Source organism: Rhinolophus hipposideros (genome assembly GCF_964194185.1).
Source record: "Rhinolophus hipposideros genome assembly, chromosome: 5".
Taxonomy (NCBI): Eukaryota; Metazoa; Chordata; class Mammalia; order Chiroptera; family Rhinolophidae; genus Rhinolophus; species Rhinolophus hipposideros.
Genome location: NC_138051.1, coordinates 102,090,032 through 102,114,338, shown reverse-complemented (window position 1 = coordinate 102,114,338; position 24,307 = coordinate 102,090,032). Strand labels below are relative to the sequence as shown.

Sequence of the window (24,307 nt, the reverse complement as noted above, 5' to 3'; positions counted from 1 at the left end):
TGTAGTCATATTCACAGAGCTGCGCGTCACCACAGTCAATGTGACAACATTTTCATCACCTGAGAAAGAGCCCCATCCCCTTAAGCCCCCAGCCCTAAGCCACCAGCAGTCTGCTTTCTGTCTGCCTGTTGTGGACACGTCATGTAAATGGCATCGTGTCATGTGCCACTGTAACTGTGCTCATTACCTTGTGGGGGCACCACCGGACTTCAGCCACCAGCCGCGTGTGTGCCCCACCAGCAGGATGGGGGGCCGCAGCATCCCCAGCTGCGCCAGCACTTTTATTTCATTGGTATCTACTTTTTCTTCTATTTTCTTTTGGTTTAATTTACTATTTTTCCATCTTCTGGAGACATGTGCTTAGGTTTGCTTTTTGTCCTTCTGTTTCCCTAACGTATGCATTTAAGACTATATTTTCTAAGTGGGTTTTAGTTACATCATACAGTTTTGATGTGTTATATTTTAATTCTCATTCAGTTCAAAATATTTCCTGATTTCTGTTGTTACTTCTTCGTAGACCCTGGAGACATTTAGAAGCGTATGGCTTATTTGGAAAGGTTTCCTTGTCTGAGCAGCTTCCATGTAATTCCGTGAGGCCCGAGGACACTTAGTGACCCTCCTTACCCGTGTTGGTGACCGTGCTGTGTGCACTCCACGCGTGCACCTGCAGGTGTGGCCGTGGCTTCTCTGTAAGTGGTCAGTCACCTTCAGATCGCCCTATTGGTCTTCTGTCACATCTTCTGAAAGGTGGGGACCCCCATCCCAAGCAGGGCCCGTGTGGCCGTTGCCTGCTTTCCTGCATCTCCTCGGTTTTCCATTATATTCTGAAGCTGTGTTATCAGGACGTAAATCCCGATTGCTCATCATCCTGGTGGAAACGACTCTTCTTTTCTTTTCTTTTCTTTTTTTTTTTTAAAGGTTTTATTGGGGAAGGGGAACAGGACTTTATTGGGGAACAGTGTGTACTTCCAGGCCTTTTTCCCAAGTCAAGTTGTTGTCCTTTCAATCCTAGTTGTGGAGGGTGCAGCTCAGCTCCAAGTTGTTGTCCTTTCAGTCTTAGTTGTGGAGGGCGCAGCTCAGCTCCAGGTCCAGTTGCCATTTTCTAGTTGCAGGGGGCACAGCCCACCATCCCTTGCGGGAGTCGAACTGGCAACCTTGTGGTTGAGAGCCCGCGCTCCAACCAACTGAGCTGAAATGACTCTTCTAACATCATGAAATACCCCGTCTCTAAATGTTTTCCTCTTGAAATTGTGCTGTGTTTGATGTTGGGTATTTGCGTGGTCTGTCTTTTTCCAACTTTTCAAATCCAATCCTCCTTGATAATAGTCGAGGTGTCTCTTGTAAGCAGTGTGTAATTGTCTTTTTGTCTGATTTTTAAATCCAGTCTGAAAATGTTTTTATTGGAGAATTTTGTGCCTTATTGTTTAATGTGCGTATTGATGTGAGTTTATTTCTGCCATTTTACATTCGGTTTGTTCCGTCTGTTCTTGGTTCTCTCCTTTTCCTACCACCTCGTAGAGAAATAAAGCATTTGCCTGTTCTGTCTTCCTTTAAGTACATTTACCTGTTATTACTGTGGCTCGTCCCAGAGGCTATGTCTCTGTGCTCCTGAGAACGCTCCCCAGCCTGTTGTTGCGAGTGCTTCTGCTCTGTTAGCTTTCATTCACTCAGTGCCGTTGCATTGGCCCTCTCCATTCCTACAGAGGAGGGGGATTGGCCAGTTGCACTGTCTGCTGGCCCCCCTCCCACCTCCACCATGTGCTGAGGAGAGGGTGCCCAGACTGGCCCCTCAGGGATCCTCAGGTGTGGTCTCTGTCTGACCTGTCATGGTGCTGAGGCCCAAGCCGGGGGTGAGAGAACCACCCCAGGTTGTAGCCAAGTTCCTTCTGTACCCTGTGCGGCAGGGGCTCAGTGCCCACGGGAGCAGGCGCTGGGGCCCTGTGGGGTACTTCTCACTCTGCCAGGCACAGCAGCTGGCTGGGTGGGCTGGGGTGGGGCTGTGGGCGGTGCACAGGTGGGGCTGGGCAGGTTGACCTGCTGGGCGAGGTGGTGTCCGCTCCTCAGGGGACTCGCCCTCTGGTCTCACCAGAAGCTGGGAATGGAGGTGTGTGCTCCCATCTTGCTGCCCTGCGGTCCCATCCTTTATCTGCTGAAGGTCCAGCGTTGTGCAGCCTCTTAGCCCTCCTGTTGGACTGGGTGTGGTTCTCCTCTCACCCACCTGCAAAAACTCAATGCGAGGCTGTGTGGGGGAGCTCGTGTTTTCTGGCCTTTGGTTCTGCCTTGTTTAAATCTCTGTTCACTTTTCCACTTACCCAGGTGAGTTTGAGTTTAAATCAGGTCCGTCTGTAATTGTTCTCCCAGAAGCAAGGCGGTGCAGGTGGCCCTGTCCCGGACGGCTGCACACTTCCCTGGAAGCCGGCTGAGCTCTGCCGGGGACCCCGTGCTGTGGTCTGTGGACTCTCAGGAGTTTTCCAGAATCGGAAGGTGTTTTATTGCCGTCATTCTCTGTGTATGTTCTCTGCATCTCCGTCATTCTCTGCATCTCTTCTAGGTGGGCACTCAGTGCCACCGACTAGAACGGGGCAGGGGCCGGGCTGTGGGAACCAATGTGCTCATGCATGAGCACTCTGCTCAGCTCGTCGGGGCTTCAGAAGACCTGGTCCCTGCTGGCTTTTACGTGTCCCACCAAGGTTGGCAGTGTGGTGTCCCTGAGCCGAGGAGGTTGAGAGAGGCTGCTGGAAGGACTCTGGCCTACCAGCCAGGCTGACAGAAGACTTTCTGAAGCCACCAGAAACCCCCCAGGTGCTCATTAGGTGGGGAACCCACGTGGGTCAGGCCGCAAGGGCCTTAACGGGCCCTGGCCCCGGGATGGGCCTGTGAGGAGGTACACGGCTCCGATTGTGCTGCTCAGAGGAGAGCTTCGGTTGTCTGGACCCCCCGGCGAATGACTCCTAACAGGCAGTGGACATCAGGGGCAGGTCCCTGCTGCCATCATGGCCAGGAGACAGTCATTTTAACTTGGTGACGTTGAAGTCCAACCTCCTTTTAAAATATACATGCTTTCCCCTGCCAGTTTATCATAAAAAGTCTCAAACACCTGGCACAAGGGCGAGAACTGCCAGGGGCCCTCCAGTCTGCCAGTTGCTCCTTGGTCACCGCTCCCCACTGCTCTGTACCTCCCTCCATCCCTCAGCCAGGTTCTGTTTGGCACATTTCAAAGTGAGTTGCAGGCATGTGCCCATTCCCAAGCCTTCTGCAGCAGATCACGACCTGACTTGATCACAGTATTTGTTCGTGGTGTTTTTTCCTTTTGGGGTAAAACTGGCATAAAAGGCAGTTCACAGGTCTTAGCTGTGTCCTTGGGTGAGCTGTGACAAATGTGTGCATCTGTGCAGCCAGGTCCCCCCAGGAACGCACTGTCCAGTCAGGCCGCCCAGTCAGGCCACCCCATTGAGTTTAGGGACCGGCTGCTCTGCAATCATCCACTGTACATATGTGACAGGTCTTGGCTGTCCTGTTGACGCACACAGAGCTGGTCCCCTTGGCGACTGTCCAGGAGGCTGCTGTGAACGTTCTTTGTCTTCCTGTGGATGTGTGCTTCCTGGTGGCCAGAGGGGAGGTGCACGCTCAGTTGTGGAGTCACCTCGCGGCCTTTGCCAGAGCAGCTGTCCCCCTGCACACTGTCCCAGAACCCCCAGCACTGGGTACTCTGGGGATGGGTGTCTCTCTAACTCGCATTTCTGTGATAACCAAGGGGAGGGGTCTTTCTCATGTGGTGATTGGCTCTTTGCTTCTCTTCCTGAAGCATCTGTTCAAAACCGTTGTCCATTTTTGGGCCTTTATCACCTTTTAGAGATCACGTTTTGTAGACTTCCACATGCGCCTCCCCACACCATTTCCTGTTGACACCTGCATTAGTGTGTGTGACAGCTGATGGATATGCGTCACACGTCATTATCGCCCAGAATCCAGTTTACATATGCCCCCTCTTGGTGGTGTGCCATCCACGGGCTTGACAAATGCAGGTGCCACTGTGGTACCAGACATGTGGTTTCACTGCCCTGAAAATCCTGTGCTCCGCCCACTCCCCTTTCCGCCAACCCTGGTGACCACTCATCCTGGTACTGCCTCCCCAGCTTTGCATTTTCCAGAGCGTCGCACAGTTGGGGTCTTGCAGTGTGGTCTTTCGGCCTCGTTACCTTGTGTTTCCCTTCAGTGTCACTGTGCATTCACAGGTGCAGCCTTCCATGGCCCTTCCTCATCCTCAGCCTTCTCACTAGATGGTGGTGTGCACCGTGGCATTACCTGTCTCGTGTGGGGGTCCCCCGATGAAGAGTGCACCTGCAGGCAGAACTTAGCACACGGGACCTCAGAGTTGGTGTTCAGCGTCCAGCCCTGGCAGGCTGTGGTGTCAGGGACGCCCTCCCTCCGTGATGGGCTCAGGCCCAGGCTTTCCCTCCGGAGACCTGGTCTGGGCTCTGATTCAGCACCTGATCATGTCTTTCCAGTTACTTCTGAAAGCCACAGCAGGCCCTGAATGACATTCATTTTCACTTCATTTGACGAGTTCCTTACTCAGAGGCTTGTGTTTTGTATTCATGTGTGTCCAGCTGAGTTTTGAATCACTTAGGACATATTCAGGTTACTATTTAATCAGCTGCTGAGAGCAAGGACAGGGCCCACACCAGAGTCCCACAGTTGTCCCCTTGAGCACCAGCACTGTGGTTGTGCCTACCGGCCACCAAGGGTGGCCCAGTGTCCATGTGTCTGTCCTCAGGAGCGTGCAGCAGGCGCTCAGTGAATGCTCGTGCAAGGGAATAAATGTAGTTGAGGGCTGTGCCAGCCGGGGGGACGCGTGACTGGGCAGGGCCCTTGTGGGTGCTGTGATGCAGCGTGCAGCCCGAGCACCACCCTGAAGCCCACCCCCGTCCTGGTCGTGGTCCACTGGAGTCTCTAGAAGGTTCTGGTCAGCACTGCTGCCGCCTCCGTCTCCCTGCCCAATGGGTGCTGAGCAGATTTCTAAGGGCCCTTGGGCCTGGGTGACACGCTCCTTGACGACCCCGCAGACATGCTCCTGGACCTCAGCGACCTGCTCCAGGTAAGCCGTCCCCTTCTGGAGGCCCTTTCCCGCAGGGGCTGTGCTCGGGCCGTGCGCTGGCTGGGCGGGAGAGTCTGCAGGTGAAGGGCACAGGGTGGCATGGCCTCTGGTGGGAGGGAGTAGACATGGGGTCACAGTGGTGTCCTAAGCTGGCGGACTAAAGTCAGTGGAGAGACCCAAAGGGCTCTGTCCTAGGCTCGGGAGATTCTTTAAAAAAACAAAAATGGACTCGCTTGCATATGTTTTAAATGATACAAAAACCTGTATTTACGGTCTATTTAGAGAAAGTTGCTTTCTGGGTCTCAGGAATGCATTTTCTGTACAATCTCTCATGTCCAAGGGACAGAATGTGATGGAAAGACCCAGTGAGAGGGACACCCATGTGGATGGGACACTTGGGGGCGGGGGCAGTGCCAGGCAGGGCCATCAAGGCCCTGCACGTGTCGCTGGTGATGCCCTGAGGCTGGGCCCTCAGCGATCTCTCCCCTGAGGACTTGGAGAGAGAAATAGTGTCATTGGAACAGGCGCCTCTACAGTGTGAGGGTTCATGCAGGAGCCACATGAATTCCACCCCACGGGGAAGCTTTGTCCAGATCCGGGCGCCACACTACCCCCAGGGGCAGCCAACAGGTAGACTTTTACTTAAATCTGATGTTGCCTGTTTTTGTCCTCTCAGCTGTCTTTATAAATGGCATCTCTCATAAGTCCTGCTGGAATATTCCTTGGTCAGGCTAAAAATAGCCCATTGGAATTGTGGGAATTCAACACTGCATGTGCCCCGCTCGGTTCAGGGCAAGGCCACGTGGCCTCGTTTCCATCTGGTGACTTCCCAGGAAAGACAGGAGTGAGGCCCGGCAGGACAGCCACTGAGGAAGTGCTCAGGCCCTGCCTGGAGGGAGGGAGGTCTAGTACTTTTTCACTTCACAGCTTTGGAAGTGGGAAACCATTCAGCTGTCCAGACGGAAGAGGGTGACGGGTGGCTGTCCCCCGCTCACCGGGGCTGAGCCAGCGAGAGCCTGCAAGCTCAGGCTGGGCACACATATCAGTTGCTTCGCCCTTCTAAAGCCCGAGGTGGAGCGGCGTGCCAGGAGGGCGAGGTGGCCTGGTAGCTGGGGCTGGTGACGCGCATCCCTTCCCTCCAGCGTAGTGTCCTGGAGTGGGCTGGCCCGACTTTCCAGGGCAGTGGTCTGTGGATGTGGAGCCGTGTAGGTGAGGGCCTCACCCAGGGGGCTTGCACTGCCAAGGGCTGACCGTGTAGCGGAAAGAGCAAAGGACTTAAAATTGGGAAAGTGCCCAGGTTCAGGGTCAAGTTTCGTACTTAATTCACACACCCAAGATTCAGCACTCCTGGCTGAGCGCACGGGGAACACCCTCCAGCAGGGTGACCAGGCTGTGGGCGGGAAGCCCCTTCCTCCATGTGCCAAGGCCAAAGGGTGCTCACTTCTCAGGGACACAGGCCCTCAGAGGTGGAGCCAGGAGCCCCCATACGCACAGTTCACGTGCCATTGGGGGAGGAGAGTGGGAAGGGCTGGCCGTCCATACCCAGCCATGACCAGCAGCCGTCAGGGAGACGAGCCAGGACAGAGTGACCCTTAGATGAAGTGTCATGATTTCTGATAAGTACTAGAAGGACAGCATCTCTGGCCGTAACTGTCTCACGTTTCGCCTTTTTAACGTTAGACTTCCCATTGGAAGGAAGGCCATCAGCCCTTCTCCGCAGCGTCCAGGTCTTCGTGTGCCTGGGACACGGGTCACGGACGTGGAGGTGCTGTGGGCAGGGAGGGCCAGGGACGCGCCGCACGATGGAGGGGAGACCACGTGGGGGGCAGGTCAGGTCTGAACAGACGGGGCCCGCTGGGAAGCCCCGAGGGCTGCGGTGCTCCTAGGAAGATAGGCGCACCGCGCGCGCCGCGCATGCACAGGCTGGGTGGGCCGTGAGCTCCGAGAGCCGGCCACCCTCGTGATGGGCTTCTCCCGGAGTCTTCAGGAGTGCCTCAGGGGAGGTGAGTGTCCAGCGGGGTGCAGGTGCCCCCCAGGGACCCTCATCGCCTCGTTCCTGAGTCCGTGGGCTAGCATGCAGCACACACCAAGGTCTCGACTTGCTCAGTGCCTTTCTTGGTGGCCTCTTGGGCACTTGGTGGGCGGCGGGGCCCTGGTTCAGGAGCCGGCTGTCTGAGAAGCCAGAGCCAGAGGGCGGAGCTGCCCTCCGGGAGGCCTGAGTCCTGGGGCAGGCAGGGCCTGGCAGGACAGGACGCCAGCTCTGCGCTTTGTCCAGACTGCTGCACGGCCGCCGGCCAGCAGGGGGCAGCTCGGCCCCGGCGGGGCCTGGGCCTGGAGGGCGGGGGCTTTGACACGGAGCTGTTTAACGTGTAAACAGTGACATGCTAAGGAGCAGAGGTGACGTTTCCTAAGTACAAGTGCACCATCGTGTGCTTCTTCCTGACAGGTGAATGTGTATGTGCTGGGCAAGACGTTCCTCCTCCTGGCGCGAGAGCTGTGCATCAACGCACCGGCAATAGGTATGGCCGGCCGATGGGCGCAGCAGCGGTGCCAGCGCTTGGGACGGGGCGGGGGCTGTGTGCAAGTGTGAGCACGCGCGGGGATAAGCAACGTGTCCTGCGAAGCTGCCAGGAGCCCAGCGCATGGCGGTTATTTCTGATTTAAAACCAGAATGCTGAGGTCAGTCCCCAGCAGGTGTGGACAAGGGTGTGGACCAAGGGAACCGCGTGATGCTCTGCGTGGGGACCCGTGTGTCCGCTTGAGGAACACACCTGGCAGCCAGCTGCCTCGGGGAAGGCAGGACCTGGGTGCAGATGGACCGGCTGGGCCATTATTAGAGCTTTCCTGGGAGGATGGTTTTCAGTCTGCCCGGTGAGGCTGCCCCTTCCTGTGCCTGTCAGCGTCCAGAAGTGCATTTCCTCACAGTGAGGAGGCAGTGGGCGGGGGCGGGGTCATCCCATGATGGTGCCCTGGGGCTGGGAAGCCCAGTCCAGCAGGGAGGACCACAGACAACCTCCCAGCCACGCCCTCTCCTCCCAAGAGGCCACATCCCTGTGCTGACTGAAGCTGTCCCTTCCTCTGGGGTTCAGGGCGCAGTTTTCCAGAAACAAAGCAACTGCCCAGGGAGTGTGCAGTGGGGAGGACAGGCTGCTTTACCCTGCAGCACCCCCACCCCCACCCGCTCCCCTTAAATCTGCATCCCAGATAGACAGTAGGGCGTTTTCTAAGCAGCTAGCACTCTTTACCAAGCATTCTAGCCGCAGCCCCGGGAAGCAAGCCTGCCCCGATGGTGGAGGTCTGGCCTGCCGGTAGAGGGCAGACGGGGACACGGGCTTCCTGGGCCATGGCTTGCTTCTGACCTGGTCAGCCTTGTTCAAGATGGAGGTTTTCTGCGCTGCTGGGGAGGCGCTAGGCCCAGTCGGTGAGAACTCGGGCGTTCTGCAGGCACTTATCTACACTTGGTTGTCCCTTCATTACAACTTTATTATGAAAATCCACTTAAAGAGGTAAACTATTTTAAGTGACTTTCCCGATTTTGGATCTGAAGGGAAGGTCTTAGGTTAAGCTCAGAACCACTTAGAATGGAATCCAGGAGGCTGGGAGGGACGGTCCAACCCCTAAAGAAGGCGGTGTGTGCGCCCCTGGCAGGGTCTCGGTCTGCTGTGTGTCCCCAAATCTGCCCTTCACCTGGAACGTGCACTGCAACGTGCAGGAGACACCTGTGAGGCCCAGCAACCAGGGTTCAGAAACCGAGGCTCTGGCCGTATAGAAAAAGTCGATTTCCCAGCTGCGCTAGCTGACTGCGTACAAAATGTGCGAAGCCTGTCAGCTGCGGCCCTCCCCATACCCCTCAGGCGTAGAAGATGAGTTCGGGGATCTGCCCGCCCTGGACTCCGGTCCCGTTGGTGCTATCTGAGGAACACTGGAACTGGAAGGTCACCTTCCCACACTGCACCTCTGTCATGCCCTCCTGCCCGAAGTAGCTGAGCTCACTGCCATCCAGGACGGCGCTGGCCGTGTAGAAGGTGTCCTGCTCCACCTGCACGGGCTGTTCAAACCACACCGAGAAGGTGCTGCTGGAGCCGTCCGAGACGAACCTGGTCAGGTTCTGGGCCAGGACCACCCCCAGCCGCTTGAGTTCAATCTTCACGCTGTACTCGGCTTTTCCAGAGCTGGACCCGTACAGGCCCAGCCCCGCCACAAACACCCGTCTGTCCACAGCAAACTGGATGCTGTCGCAGCGCCCACGGTAGCGCCACTGGTTGCTGCGGTAGGCAGAAGACTGGAAGCGGTGGCACCTCTGTGGGGCGAGGCCCTTCCTCTTGGTCAGCGGGAAGGCCAGCAGGGGCTTGTTGACCGCTGTGTACCACAGGAAGATGTTGTGGGTCTCCTCCAGTGTCAGGATGTCCGACTGGGCGGCGCCATTGGCAAACTCCTCCAAGGTCATGGTTGGGATGCGGACCAGATAGAGCGCTGGCCCCAAAACGTGCCTCTTGTTGCGTGGGGTGAGCGGCAGTGCTTGCCTCCTGCACTCCGCCTCGGCCCAGTTCAGGACGGCCTCAAACACCACGGCCTCCTTGGCGTTGAGGGCCTCCCGCGTCACGATGATTTCCAGCGTCTGCCAGTCAATCTCACAGAAGCCCTCGGACCTTAGGGCCATCTCAGCCTGTGCGTCGATGACCTCCCAGCAGCGCTGGGTCAGCTCAGGCTCCTCAAACAGCCGGCTCTGGGACAGCAGGACACAGGCGTTTTTGGCTTCCAGACTTGTCTCCAGAAAGTTGACACAGGCTTTTGCTAATGCGGGGACAATGTACTTCTTGGCAGCGTAGAGCGTGGCCAGCACTGTGTCGGCTTCCAGGTCGATCTCATCACTGTACATGTACCTAGGCAGGGCGGGGACCATGTCACAGGCCGTGTGGTGCACGCCGGGCACCCAGGGCCTGGGGCTGGAGCCCTTCAGTCCCTGTGGACTTCCGCTCCAGGATGCCGGCTGGGGGCAACCAGACAGAGAGGAACCACCCCATCCTTGCAGCTAGTGGAGCCGACTTACTTTAGCAAGATGAGGAAAGCCGCAGGCTCCACGTCGGGGATGTGGATTTCTGACTTAACTTCTGCCAGATCTCCATAAAACATGGCATAAAAGACTGAGCTACCGACAGCCAGGACGTACTGTGGGAGAGAGAGAGAGAGCTGCCCTGAGCCTTGGGCCCGCCCTACCCCCAGCAGCTGCCACACCCAGGGAAGAGGACAGTGCGCACTCAGGAGGTGGCCTGTCGCCTTTGGGAGCTGAAAGGGCCACGCCTCTACCAACCTTGTGGGCAGGCACTCTCCGGGCCCCGCCGGGGGGGCCCACAATGAAGTGGACGTCGGCCATGAGCTCGTTGTTGAACATCAGCGCGTTCCTGGAAAGGGGAAAGGCACACAGCTCGGGGCGCGGCTGGCGCGGGCAGGGGCCACGCGGGGGGCGCGGTCACGGCCGGCGCGGCCCGGGCTCACCTCTCGCGCAGGGTCGGGTGGAAGGACTGCCAGTTGGGGCTCTCCAAGTTGTTGTTGTCGGGCGCGGGCGGCGAGGGCGCGGGCGGCAGCGGGGCGGGCGGCGGGACGCGGGGCGGGCCCTTCCTGCCCGCCGCGGAGGCGCCGGCGGCGGCGTTGCTGTTGGCGATGTCGGTGGCGGTGGCGGCCGCGGCCCCGGCAGGCGCGTACAGCTCCGCGGCCATCTTCGCGGGCAGGGCGGCCTCCGCGCGTGGGGGCGGCGCGCCGTGCGCCCTGGCGGCGCGCCGGGGCCTCGGGGGCGGCTCCGCGAGCACGAGCAGCGCGGTCAGGCACTGCGCCACGCGGCCGTGCAGGCAGGCCAGGGGCAGCAGCATGGGGCCCGGCGCGCCGCTCCGCTCCTCCGGCCGCCTGCTGCCGGGCCGCGGGGGCGCCGTCCCGCCTGCGCGTCACGCCGCGTCACGGCGCCCGGCCCGCCCCCGCGTGACGCGCGTGCCCGTGGACCCGCCCCTGCGGGGCGCGGGCGGCGCTGCGGGCGGCGGGCCGGCCGGGGCCGGGGCTGGGTTTGCCCAGTTCCTCCGCCCCGCCGCGTCCCGGACGGAGTCGCGTCCCGGACGGAGTCGCAGGGCGGCTGTGGGCGGGAGCGCCGGGCCGGGCCGTCGTGCGCGCCGTCTCCGTGGGCCGCCTGGCCTCACCCACCCGCCGGCGAGCTGTGTCACCCACCGCCGCGAGGCTCGGGGACCCCCAGCACCTGTCACACGCCTGTGGGCTTTCTCTGTCTTTGGGGAAACAGCTACTCAAGTCCTTGGCCCACCGTGTGATGGGGCTTTTGTTGTTAACGAGTCACAGAGAACGTTCGCCCTCATTGGGCACCTGATTGGAAAATACCAGCGGTGCCAAAAAACGTATACACAGACTTGTATTCGTCTTTTGTTACTGGTTTGCATGGAGTACTACAATTTTAATAGTCTTTTGCTTTCTTAAAATGTGTGTACTTTTTTTGACACCTTCTGTACATTCTCGCGTGTATTTTCTTGGTGCCTTTTCACTCCGTTGTTTCCTTTGCTGCAGCCAGGTTTTATGTTCGGTGAACCCCGTTTGTCTGTGTTCGCTTTTGTTGCCTGTGCTTTGGCGTCACATCCAGGAAACCATTGCCCACACCAACGCTAGGAAGCTTTCCCCCAAGTGTTCTTTTGGGAGTTTCATCGTTGCACATCTTACAGTTACCTCTTTACTCCATTTTGAGTTAGCGTTTGTGTACGATACAAGGTAAGGGTCCGTCTTCAGTCTCTCGCTGTGAATGTCCAGTTTCCAATACCATTTGTTGAAGACATGCCCTTCCCCCTTCTGGCGTCTTGTGGGAGGTCACCGATGGTGTGTGGCAGTTTGTTCCTGGACCCTCTCCTGTCCCCCGGGTCTCTCTCTGTCCTTACCAGTACCCCACTGTCTTGCTTTTTGTCTTTCAGAACTTTTTCCCTGGTGATGGTAATTTTTTTTCAGTACTCTCTTTTGTCTACTTTAAGTACTTTAACTTTTAATTTTCTACTTAATGCTTAGTTTACTATTTTCCCTTTAACAAAGCATTTAAGTTTACAAAGTTACCTAAAAGATTGGTCTATTGGTCTTTAGTTTCCTAATAGTTTGCTCGAAGATGAGGGGACCGTGTTTATCTTTTTTTGGCTACGTTTTTGTGTTCTTGTACTTGAGGTCAAAGGGCATGCACGTCCTGTGAGAGTTCTGTTCTCTGGCCCGGTCTGGTTCTGTTGAGGGCTTCTTTGTGCTCTAACATGGTCAGCGTCTGTCACTGTCCCTCAGACTTCCGAGAGGCACGATGGCTGTTTACCGGGTATTGAACTTAAAAATACATTTGTTAGGTCTAGCCTGTGGTGATGAGGGTCCAGTTCCTGCACTCAGTCTTTTTTCCTCTAGTCAGTTTGTTAAATTTCAGAGAACTGTTAAAGGCTCACGTTAGAGTGCTGAGAAATCTGTTTCCAGCACTTTCTGCTGTGTTTAGTTCTTGCTGTATTTCCCTGTGTCTGTGTTACCTTCTTTAAGGTGGTTGTTCCCTTAAAAAGTTCCCCTTGGCCCCTTTCACTGTTCCCTTGCCTTGAATCCCAAGGCAGCCATGGCTTCGCTGCTGTCTTCTGCCCTGGGTAACCCTGTTTGTGTGTCCCCGCAGAACTTTTTCTCCTTCGCATTTTTGCCTCTGTGTGTGTGTGTCTTGTAAATAGTAGCATATCCTGGATTTAGCCTTTTTATCCAAGCTGATGAAAGAATCTCACTTAGGTCACGTTATCTGAATTTGTAGGTTGTTGCTTTCTCCCTTGGCTTTCTTCTTCCCTTCCCCCATTGAAATGCCCCAGTCCCTCCAACCATCACCCCAGTCTCCTCGTGTATTTCTCTTGAAATTTTTACCTGTATTTTTATTATTTATTTATTTATTTATTTAAATTTTTTTATTGGGGAACAGTGTGTTTTTCCAGGACCCATCAGTTGTTGTCCTTTAATCTAGTTGTGGAGGGCTCAGCTCAGCTCCAAGTCCAGTCGCCGTTTTCAATCTTAGTTGCAGGGGGCGCAGCCCACCATCCCTTGGGGAATTGAACCGGCAACCTTGTTGTTGAGAGGACGTGCTCCAACCAACTGAGCCATCCGGCTGCCCCCAGTATTTTTAAACTTACATTTTTCTGTTTTAAGAACTAATAATCAGTGTCAAAGTTCCAGCTCAACCAGGATGAGCTCTTTTAACGTGCTTTTAATTCCTAGTTCTGATGGTTTATGATTTATAAGAAATAGAAATCTTAACAACTGTATGATTTCTAAAATATATTTGTTTTCTCCCAATAATATCTTTTTTGGCAACCAAATCACCAAAAAGAACTCCAAACCAGTGCAAAAACAAAACACCCAGGGTGGTAGTGGGCTGTAGCTCCAGACTGCCCAGGCTCAAACCTGAGCCTGCCCCGTGGTGGCTACGTGGCCGTGGGCGCCGTGTGGTCTCTGTGCCGCCTGCTCACCTGGAAAGGGGATAAGAGGTAGCATCTGCCCGTGTTGGGGGCTGGGCTGGATGGATGTTCCGACCTTGCTGGTGTGTCAGCCGGGAGGCACTGCTCGCTGGTCAGTGCGGGGAGTGTCACCTGGGTGCGTGCGGTCGCACTGCTTCAGTGGCTGGTGCCAATCTCTGTGGCCTCAGAAACCTTCCCTGGTCCCTTTATGTGAGCCACGGCTGTCGGATCTCCCAGGGCTTCCGGGGCCAGAGCTCAGTCCCCATAAGCCCTGTGGATGCTGGGGGGCAGGGAGAAGCGGTCAGGTCGTGGCACAGAGGCAGGGTGCCTGGCGCTGGCACATAGCGGGTGTTTCTTGTCACCTGCTCCTGTTGGGGGTTTAATGAGCTCACTGGTCCCCTGCTGTGCCTGCCAGGGTCTCCCAGTCTGCGTCCGCCATCTGCCAGTGCATGTGGCTCGCACCCAGTGCCCCTTCACATACCTCAGCCCCAGCGGCCCCTCTTGCGCGAGGCTTTGCTAGAGGATCCTAGCCAAAGGTCTCGCCCGATGTTCTCCGTCGTAGAGCCTGCCACAGAGCCTGCATGGCTCCTGCGTGGCACCTGTGGCCGTGCCAGGAGTCAGCTGAGTTCCGTAAGTGACTCGGTAGCGCTGGTGGCCCCCGAGGCGGGAGCTCCATAAAGCCTCCTAGGCCAGAGCCTGGGGGGCATGCAGGGGTCCTTCCTGGGCAGGCTGGCTTTCTCAGGAAGCAGTAGGCACTTCCTCGCATGTAAAGAGAAGAGGCACGTGCCCATAGACAAAAGGGCAGAAGACGGAAGCTAGTGTTTCACAAGAGTAAATGCAGCAAATAAATATGTGAAAACTACGCTCGACCTCACTTCTCACCCACGAGATGCCAAATGAAGCAGCAGAGTATTGCGTGTGGGTCTGCATGCCCCACCCACGCGCAGAACTCGCACTGCCCAGAGCCCCACGTTGCCTGCAGCAGCCGCCCCACGGGGGCATGCACTGAGGGCTGCCAGCTGAGGGTCAGGGGGGCTGCGAGTGTCGGCCAGGACCCCAGGGAGCCTGTGCAGGGGGTGACGGGAGGTGGCCCTGTGGGAAGCCGTGCCGGCCGACGGTGGGGCTGCTCCTGCCCAGGGCCCGCACTGAGGCGCGTGTCGCCACAGACCCCTGCCTGTACATCCCGCGCTTCGCCCACCTGCTGGAGTTCGGAGACAGGAACCACGAGGTGTCCATGACGGCGCTGCGGCTCCTGCAGAGGATGAAGAGGGACTGGATGCACACGGGCCGGCGCCCCTCGGGGCTCTGCGGGGCAGGTGGGCTCGCGGCGCCGGTGGCCTGGCCGCGGGGGGGGGGGGGGGGCGGGGGGCGGGGCCTTAGGTACCGGGGCCCCCCCACACCGAGTCATTACTGCACAGGGCGCCCTGGCCCCCACAGGACAGCTGTGTGGTGTCCCCCTGGTGGCAGCTGCCCGAACACAGTCTGCTGGGCCTGATGGGTCCCCCAGACCTGGACCCCCTCCCAGGAGGTCCTCAGGCTGGCACAGCCCTTGCTCTTCCTCTTGTCCCCTCACCCAGGGCCCCTCTCTCCCGGAACGCAAAGGGCCCGTGTCCCCACTCAGCCACCAGCAGGGTCATTGCTGCCCTAGGTCCAGCTTCCATCTCAAGCCTTACGTCGAGATTGCAGTCCAGAATCTGGTCGCCATGTGCAGTCCACAGGGCTCACTCCCTTTTCTCCCCGGCCCTGGGATGTGTCCTCAGTCATCAGCCAGCAAGCGTTTCCCACGCAAGTCACCGCACAGTGAACTCGTCTACTTTGAGGGCTTATGTGAAGTTCTCAAAAAACAGAACTTTTATTTAATTGCAGAGCATGTGACCAACACTTTCAACATTTTGTAAGGCGGGCACCGTGGCACGCAGAGCAGTGCATGGCTCTCAGTGTTCTGACGACCACACATAGCGGTGCAGCCACGCCCGCAGGGCGGAGAACCGAGCGCCCAGGCAGGGGCCTGGCTGCCCTCGGTCCTCAGCCCTCAGCCCTCAGCGTGCAGGGTCGGCCTTTGCGTCTCGTGTCCTGCTTCATAACCCCCTGTTGTGTTCCTTTCTAGCACTTCTGGTCGCAGCCAGGATGCATGATTTCCGGAGAACAGTCAAAGAGGTCATCAGCGTGGTCAAGGTGTGCGAGTCCACGCTGCGGAAGAGGTGGGTGGCTGTTGCCGGCGGCCTGAGGGCGGGGCGCCGCCTCCATTGGGCTGGGCCAGGCCTGCGGGTCAGGGCCACCTCCTCGGGTCCTGGCATGGGCCCTCCCAGGGTCCTTCTGTCTGGGTAGGACCCTGCACAGCCCCAGCAGAGGGTCCCAGTCATCCCCCCCGGGGCTGCACCGCCATGTCTGCGATGGTGACTCCTTTCTACTACTTCTTGTTCCTCTAAACTAAGTTGAGGTGGACAGTGGTTTGTAAGGTTGCCCAGACTCAAGGGTCAGGAAGTGGGCACTGAGGGCGGCCTCACCAGCTTTCTGCTCTCTGGCCTAAGTCACCTGGGGGAAGCTGAGCTCAGGAAGCCACACATTTGTGTAACCGCGTGACCTGTGAAGGTCCTGCTTTGGGGCACGGAGTTGACGGGTTGCTCCAGCCAAGCTCCAGCCGCACCTGCACTGGGAGAGTGACTGGAGGGAGCACCGCGCCGCCGGCCGACCCATCGTCCTCCCACGTTCACCACCAGTCGGCAGCACTTGGCTGGTTTTCACCCGACGTCTGTCCTATGGCAGTTTTCAAAGGCAGCTGGAAAATTATGTGTTTATTCGACTTCTAACTCTCTTGTGAAATTCTTTCATTAAACATTTTGAAGATCATATGAAGTATAGGAAGTTGAGTGAGTTGAGGAGGGTTAGCCTCCTGTCAGGCAGACCAGTGCACAACTGTCTGCGAGCTCCGCCCCCTCCTTCCGGGCCTTTTCTGAGTCTGTCTGGGGGAGCCATGGGGCTGTGCCCCCAACTGCGTGTGATCAGGGCGCTGGGCCCCTGAGGCTGCTCCATGCACAGGGTGCTGGTTTAAGTGGCTCTTTCCAGGGGCAGAGGCTCTTTCACGTCTCTGTCTTAGGCTCACAGAATTTGAGGACACTCCCACCAGTCAGCTGACCGTGGACGAGTTTATGAAGATTGACTTGGAGGAGGAGTGTGACCCCCCATCGTACACAGCCGGGCAGAGGAAGCTGCGTGTGAAGCAGGCGAGCCACCCCCACCCCTTGCCACCGGCAGCGCCTGGGCTCCTGGCAGCCATTGGCCTGACACTCCACGTTCTTCTTCCAGAACTGGAAGCTTAGTCTCGGAGGCTCAAGGGGGTGTGGTGATGGGGCACTGCACACCAGCTCTTCTCCCCGGGCTCCCCCTCAGCGGCCTCTAGGGCGCCGAGCGCAGGGGGTGTGCGCTTCTTTCCAGGGCCCAGCTGCTAATGTTTGCTGGAGGGCTGCGCATGTGTCCCTCTCTGCGAGGGCAGGGGCCCGGCCCACAGCTCAGTCTCCCCCTTCCGGCCCCCCAAGGCTGCTGCGTTCACCCCTCATCAGCAGTTAAGCTTGCAGCGAGGCCAGTGTCAGCGCCCACTGCATCAGGGACGGGCCTGCAGGGGCCCCGCATCCGGTCCTGTCACTCAGTGTCCCCATCCTCTTTGTTTTCAGCTTGAACAAGTCCTGTCAAAAAAACTGGAGGAAGTTGAAGGTAACCAGCCATCCTGCCATGCAGATGCCCCAGGGTCCTTAGGGAAAGGGATTCTGTGCTTACTTTCTGTTCCTAATTTATTACTGCAGGTGAAATATCCAGCTACCAAGACGCGATTGAGATTGAGCTAGAGAACAGCCGGCCCAAGGCCAAGGGAGCCCTGGCCAGCCTGGCGAGAGACGGTGCGCCTGCCACATCCCCAGCTCCCAGCTTGGCTCACGCGTGTGCCCCTCCCCTCCCACACCCTTTCCATGGCCAAGTGCCCTGCTCACCCCAGCCACCAGTCAGTCGCCTGCTGGCCCCTGTTCCCTGTGCTGTGTCCAGGGGCGCCTAGGACCCCTGTCCCCAAGGCTCCAGCCCTGTCCTGAGCAGCTCTTAGGCGCGCGACCCTCCTGACTGGTCCTCTGTCCCTTTGCTGTGGGCTGAAGTTCTGGTGCCCTGGTGCCTCTGGTCCTTGTTCTCCGATGCAGGCCGGCCCGCCTGCTGCCCGTGGGTGGGGGCTTAGCCCTGGAGATGCACCCAGGCGTCCCACTGCAGGTCAGGGCCCTGAGGGCTTGAGCGATCCGGGACAGAGCTTTCTGTGCACGTGTGGTCTCCATTTCTCTGGGGCGGGCCATGGTGGGGATGTGCCTGCGCCGTGCACTCTGGCTTGTCAGACCGGGAGCGCGTGACATGCGTGTGCCCCGCGAGCTCTAGCAGCTCCTTGTTTTCCACGTGGTCTCGAGGGTCGTCCTGTGCACCACCCGGCCCTTTGCCCCTTCGTGGCTTGAGGAAGGTGGCGCCATCGCCCATCCCCCCAGGCTGCACTGGCTGCTGGAAGTGGTGTCCTTCCTGTCCCCATCAGCCGCTGCTGTTGGGGTGACACTGACCTCCACATATGTCATGAAGCCCATTGCCACTCTTAGGTGCCTTCAGCTTATCCTGGGGTTTTCCTAGGACGCAGCCCCACTCAGGCTGCTTGAACCACGTCGCTCAACTTTACGGGGTGCAAAAGCGACACGTGTTCAGTAGAAACTGTACTTGGAAGTTTATGTGTTGATGGATTGTGGGGCAAGCCACACACGTGCAGTGCTGTCACGACACAGGCACAGGTGATGCCCCACCCCCTGCAGTGCACGGTGTGCCAGGCTCGTGGACGTCACTTCCCACCACGGCCACAAAACACCTGTCTACATCTTCTGAGTCTGGTGAGAACATGGCACTTACCCTTGAGGTGGAGTCCAGTCGCCCGTAGTGAGCCGCTGTGTGTTCCCAGCACGGTTAAGGCGGCTCGGCCGCCACCTTCGTAGGTTAGGTGTGTTTGGTGTGTTTTTAACTACAGCGTGTTGTTGGGATGCGACCCCATTGTCCATTGAGCTTCTGTGATTGTGCCTCCAGTGGGACCGTTGCTGCTCCTTATGATTTTTTGGCCCCTAATTTCCGTCACCAAGTAGTCCATCGTTTGGCCCATTTGGCACCAGGCTATATGGCCCAGCTGCCCCACAAGGTCTCCGGGCTGTCCCAGGACACAAGTGGGCTTAGGGCTGAAAGGCCACTTTTTCCTGTAAAGTGTTTACTGCGTCGTCCTGTCTTGGCACTTGGTGACACCCAGTCTGTAGGGTCTGGAGAGGATGTGGGGCTGTGTTGGGTGGGTGGGTGGGTGCGATTCCTCATCTCCACGGCGCCCTGCGTTGAGCCCCCCTTGGTTCCGGGAGGCCTGTCAGTTCTCACACTCGTGTGTCTGTCCTATCCGGCCAGCCACACTTTGCACAGAATTGAACCAACTTGTATCTTATGATACTTTCGATTTTATTGTTTCCGTGGGGTTTTTTTTGTTTCTTATCCTTTCATTTTATGGTAGTTCTGTTTTCTGGGCTTTTTTCCTTGGGAGGTTATTGATTTGAGGTTCCTCCAGCTTTGCACTGATTTATAAGTTCTGTTGACTTCCTATTTGTGGTCCTCCTCCCAGCTTGTCTGCCTGCAGCCCTGCTGGGCGGGCGCTGCTTGCCAGCTGTCACTCTGGCTCTCTGGGCAGCACACCAGGGCAGGGCTGCGAGCCCTTGTTGTGGGGACAGGTGCTTCCTGTCACTCTCATTCATCTCAGGTTGTGTTCGTGTTTGGGGCTCAGCTGAGTGAGGGAATTCAAGCTTCAGGGGGCGAGGGCCTTTTGTTTTCCGCTTTTGTTATTCGATTGTGCATTTATCACCTCGTGACTAGGAGTGTTGCTGGCGCAACCCCTCCTCTGTGCTCCTCTGTGCCGTCTACCGCATGTCTAGCCTGGTTGTGGGTTATAGATGCCTGTGGGGCTTGGGGAGGGGCCCCCCCGAGCTAGCACAGCCCGGACTCCCTCCTCCGTGGGGTCATCCTGCTGCCTAACATGTCAGCTTTTCTGACCCTCACTTACTCTGCCCAGTGATTGTCCTGTGGACACGGGTGGCTGATGTCCACTGCCCCCCTGTGGCTCCCATGGCTGGCATGTTTTGGGTGCCTGGCGCCCTGGCGGGTCTGAGCGCTGCTCTGATCTGCCTGCCGTCCCCACATGGCAGAGGGCTGAGCTCTGCATTCTGGGCCAGCCTGCAAGCCTTCTCTTCCTGCAATTGAATCTCATTTGTGCAAGGCCTTCTCTGGACCCGTCTAGTGTTGTGTTTCATCTGCCGATTTTCTGGTGTCATTGCTTTAGTCTTCTGTTTCCGGGCAGCACCTGTTTGCACCTGCTCGGCATGACAAAAGGTCATGTTTCTCCCACCCCTGCCCACCAGTGCTGTCCCACACGTGTCTCCTCCCGATGAGACTGTGGGGGTGTGGCCCCCTTGCCCACAGCCTCCAGTTTGGTTGTGCAGACGACATCTATGTTGTCAGGGTGACAGACACTTCATCCCACCCACCTGGGATGAAGCAGGACACACCCAGCCCCGTGTACCCCTTTGTGTACCCACCCTGGTCAGCTGCCTGCCCTAGGTATAGACGTTTGGGTTGTTTGCAGTTGGGACCATAGCACACAAACGCTGTGAGCGTTCTCGTCTGAGACTCTGCGTGGACGTTTCTTCCCGTTTCTCTTGGGTGACTGCTGATGAGGCTGCGGGGCTGAGGGAAGGTGTGTGTTTCCGTCTTTAAGAAACATCTGGCTGCTTTCCACGTGGCCGCACCATGTCCACTCCTGCCAGGGTCGGAGAGTCCGTCCTCCCGTGGCGGGGGTGGAGGAGGCCGTCACTGTGGCTTTCCCGGCATCTCCATAGGGGTCTCCTGATGTACTCACCACCCAGACCTCCTCTCTGCTGAAGTTCGTTCAAGTCCCTGGCGCCTCTTCTCCTGGGTTCTGTTTCCTTGGTATGGAGTTCTGAGGGCTCTTTGTAGCTTCTGAATACAAGTTCCTCATCAGACTGTGATTTGCAGTAGGTCTGCGTTGTCTCAATTTTGATGACATCTGACTTATCAGTGACTTACGGATTCTGCTGTTGGTGTTACATCTGAGAAGTTTTGGCCTAACCCAGAGTCAGAAGCCTTTCCTCCATTGTTTTCTGAAGTTTGTCCTTTGAGCTGTTCTGTTCAGGCCTGTGCCGCATGCTGAGGTGGGCGCAGGCACCCTTTGTGACACGCTCACCTCCCGGTGGTGTCGGTGGTGCGCTCAGTCCCAGTTGTTCGCCTAAGTGGGGTGACTGCCTTTTGCAGCTGGGTGGCAGTGTTTCTCTACACAGAAGTGGGCTCTCCCTGGCAAACTGCCTGGCTGACGGGCAGTGTGTGGAATTGTGTCCCCAGGCTCCGTTGAGGACACCACAGCCAGCTTGTTTGGTGAAGAGGACGCCGAGGACGAGGAGCTGGAGGCCGCTGCCAGCCACCTGAACAAGGACTTCTACCGGGAGCTGCTTGGTGGCAGCAGCCTGGGGGCAGCGGGCAGCCCCGACGGGGGCAGCAGGCCCCCTGCCCTCGAGTCCCTGCTCGGCCCCCTACCCACGGCGGCCAGCCTGGGCATCTCAGACTCCATCCGAGAGTGCATCTCCTCGCAGAGCCGGGACCCCAGTGAGTGCCCAGGGCAGGGCAGGCTGGGGCCAGGGCACTGTCCAGCTGTGGGTCAGCCTTCCGTCTGGAGGTAGAGGCACTGTTGTCGGGGTGCAGCTTCTAGAAGGTGGGCTAGGGCCCTGCCAGCTCTGCTGCAGGGCTGTGTGGGCAGTCAGTGACTAGTGCGTGCTGGCTGTCCCCACGTGCCAGCTGGGCATCACCATCTCTGGGGCCCTCGTCCACTTGCCCTCTGACTCTGGTCCTGGCCAGAGCCCTCCGTTTGGTGGGGTTGTTGCCACATGCCACTTTCTGCCCCCATGTGGCCCAGGAGGCGTCTGCACAACGTTGTCGTACAAATCTTAGCTGAGAAGTCATGGCCACTTCTTACCTGTCCCGTGGGGACAGAGACCAGCATCCCTGCCCATCCTTCTGCGTTTATCTAACCTGGTGCAGAAACGTTGGCTGAGGGCACGGTCCCTGTGCTCAGACAGACATCGCTTGCTGAGCTCCAGTGGTCACAGCCACTGAGCAGGGGAACAGCTGCCCCAACCTCACTGGGTGGGGCCTGGGATGCTGGCCCTCCCAGCACCAAGGTGGGTTGTGTTCCATCACATCACTCCGGACAGCAGGCCCTGGCCCTCTGCCAGGACCGTCCCCCAGGGTCCCCCAGGCTGCCCCCCCCAGAACGTGGGCCCCATCGCCGCTCCAGGCGCTGAGGGTTTGACCCCTGTGAGGGGACACCTCTCTGAGAAGTTGTTTAGCTGCCTAGATGTTTGCCACGTGTCCTGTGGGCCAGGTATGGCAGTGGGCAGCCGTGTGTCTGCCCTGAGAGTGGTGGTGGTCTAGTGGAGTGAGGGACGGTGACACATAGTCATCCGTTAAGTATGTCAGGTTGTACCAAGAAGGAGCTGCTGTGTGAGTGGAACTTGGGGTGGGTCCTGCAAAGCGCAGGGCACAGGGCATGTGCAAAGGCTCTGAGGCAGCGGGGACACCCTGGCCCTGGAGTAGAAAGAAGCCATTCTGGCTGGAGCTGATAGAGGTGGGCCCCAGAGGGGCGTGAGGGGTGCGTTGGAGCAGCAGAGGGGCCCTCACAAGGCCTCAACTGCAGGGTGAGGACGCGGCCAGAGCATCCCCGTCAGCCGTCTGTGTGTGGGCTGCTACCTGTGGGACTCGGCCAGGTTCATCAGGTAATGAGGGCAGACAGGAAGGGCCACCCCGATTCTGGGCTGTGCAGATGGTGCTGTTGACCCAGCTGTGGCAGGAGGAGGGTAGCGGTAGGTTCTGGGCACGTCCTGAGCATAGTCACTGAGGGCTCCCGGAGGCCCCCTCTCCTGGGTTGCTGAGCAGAGAACTGGCTGACCCCCTCCCAGTCCAGAAAGCTGCTCTGTGCAGGACGCACAGGACTGCCATGGTTTGCAGTGCCAGCCCACCAGGGGTAAGGGGGGCACAGGGCTCTAGAAGGCTTTGGCCAGAACCCTGAGTCGTGAGCCCCGGTGGTGTCTGCACATTAACGGAGCCGTGCTTCCCTCTAGAAGACGCTTCCGGGGACGGTGAGCTAGACCTCACTGGCATCGACGACGTGGAGATTGACAGGGTGAGCGCCAAGGCTCTGCGGCCCCGGGGACTGGCAGGGTGTCGGCCGCCTGGCCTGCGCCCGGTGGGATGCCTTGCCATGCACTCGCCTGTGCCGCCTGCCTCGGTCTGGGGGGCGTCTCCAGTCACGGGCCCACGGGCCCAGGTGCCCGCACACCTCCCGGTCCCCAATCCCAGGGCCACTTGGAGGGGCTCTGAGTGGTTTCTGCAGCGTGCTTGTCTCTAGCAGTGGGAGGTCTTCCCCTGACTTTCTCACTCATGGCACCTAAGCCCAGCCGTTCTGCCTGCGCTAGCCTCTCACCCTCCGCTCACACCATTCTCGGGCCTCTGTCCTCTGTCCTCCGGCTGGCCCAGCCCGTGAGCACCGTGGAAATGCAGAGGAGGCAGGCATCCCTTTGGGTCGGAGGCGTACCACTGACCAGCTCCAGGGGTGGAAAGTGTGTGTTTGGCCGAGACCCAAGTATGTCCTCTGGACGTGACTCTGCTCTGCCTTAGTACATCCTGAACGAGGCGGAAGCCCGTGTGAAGGCAGAGCTGTGGATGCGAGAGAACGCCGAATACCTGCGGGAGCAGAAGGGTAAGTGCCCACCCACTGCCCAGGCTCCCTGGCGCATGGGGCCCTCACTGACCCTGCGCTTGTTGGCCTTTCAGAGAAGGAAGCCAGAATCGCAAAGGAGAAGGAGTTAGGCATCTACAAGGAGCACAAGGTGGGTGTGTTCTGGTGCAGAGGGACCAGCCTTTCCCTCCCAGAGGCGTCAGGGCTCCCGGCGGGGCCACAGCAGGCAGTGGGGCGGTGCCCTCCAGCCTCAGACCCGTGTCCCTGGCCGCCCCTCAGATGGGGCTTTGGGGGAGCCCCAGGGTCTGTGCTGAGGGCCCACCCCACCAATGTGCCCCAGCCTCGGTCCTGTTGGTGGCTTAGCTGCTTGGTGTGGCTGGGTGGGGGAGCAGCCAGGCCTCTAACTGAGTGAGGGATGGCAACCTGGCATGCAGCAGCTCAAAGCCTGTGCTCCAGAACCTTCCTGGGATCGAAAGAGAAGGAGGCCGGGAGGAGGGGCTGTGGGGTTTGGGCTCAGGGCTTGGCAGCCCCCAAACCACGGTGGCGGCCGCTCCTACAGGTGGTCTGCAGCACCCACGCCCAGCACAGCACCCCTACCTCTCTGCTGGGTGACATCTCCAGAGCACAGGGAGCACCCTGCTCTGTCCCTCCACGTGGCCACAGGCCTAGGATAGTCGGGGTTGCCTGGCATGCTGCGGGCAGTGTGCAGCCATTGCTGCTCGGTGCCCCCTCTGGCACTGAGCTGGGCTCCCAGCTGACGAGGGAGTGCGTACGTGGGCGGGGGGTGGGGGGTGGGGGGCCTTGGCCCCTGTGGCCCTGCTCCCACAGCCTGCTTGGCACCTCGCAGGCCCACGGCGCTGTCCGCAGACAACAGGACGCGTG

The 24,307-nt window shown here is 58.5% G+C and overlaps 2 protein-coding genes across 9 annotated transcripts in view; one reads left to right on the top strand and one right to left on the bottom strand.

Annotated features, from left to right (window-relative positions):
* Positions 1 to 24,307, top strand: part of BRF1 (BRF1 general transcription factor IIIB subunit) — a 47,345-nt gene that overhangs the window by 16,099 nt on the left and 6,939 nt on the right. For 3 of the 8 annotated variants that reach the window (XR_013993297.1, XR_013993298.1, XM_081047729.1), the window contains exons 4-14: positions 5,067 to 5,098; positions 7,545 to 7,617; positions 14,757 to 14,906; positions 15,698 to 15,791; positions 16,688 to 16,814; positions 17,262 to 17,301; positions 17,391 to 17,483; positions 21,037 to 21,297; positions 22,812 to 22,870; positions 23,365 to 23,446; positions 23,521 to 23,576. Coding sequence is in view for 3 of the 8 variants with exons in the window: in XM_081047729.1 (XP_080903855.1) it covers positions 5,067 to 5,098; positions 7,545 to 7,617; positions 14,757 to 14,906; positions 15,698 to 15,791; positions 16,688 to 16,814; positions 17,262 to 17,301; positions 17,391 to 17,483; positions 21,037 to 21,297; positions 22,812 to 22,870; positions 23,365 to 23,446; positions 23,521 to 23,576 (1,067 nt within the window). In the remaining 5 variants the exon portion in view is untranslated. Of the gene's footprint in view, positions 1 to 5,066; positions 5,099 to 7,544; positions 7,618 to 12,892; positions 14,221 to 14,756; positions 14,907 to 15,697; positions 15,792 to 16,687; positions 16,815 to 17,261; positions 17,302 to 17,390; positions 17,484 to 21,036; positions 21,298 to 22,808; positions 22,871 to 23,364; positions 23,447 to 23,520; positions 23,577 to 24,307 lie in introns of those variants that run through there. The other 5 variants (XR_013993299.1, XR_013993300.1, XM_081047728.1 and 2 more) reach the window with 3 other exon arrangements.
* On the bottom strand, positions 8,565 to 11,028 carry BTBD6 (BTB domain containing 6). The gene is made up of 4 exons (XM_081047733.1): positions 10,595 to 11,028; positions 10,410 to 10,500; positions 10,149 to 10,267; positions 8,565 to 9,981 (listed from the first exon to the last, which is right to left on the bottom strand). The coding sequence occupies exons 1-4, from the start codon at positions 10,963 to 10,965 to the stop codon at positions 8,949 to 8,951; spliced, it is 1,614 nt and encodes a 537-aa protein (XP_080903859.1). The 5' UTR covers positions 10,966 to 11,028; the 3' UTR covers positions 8,565 to 8,948.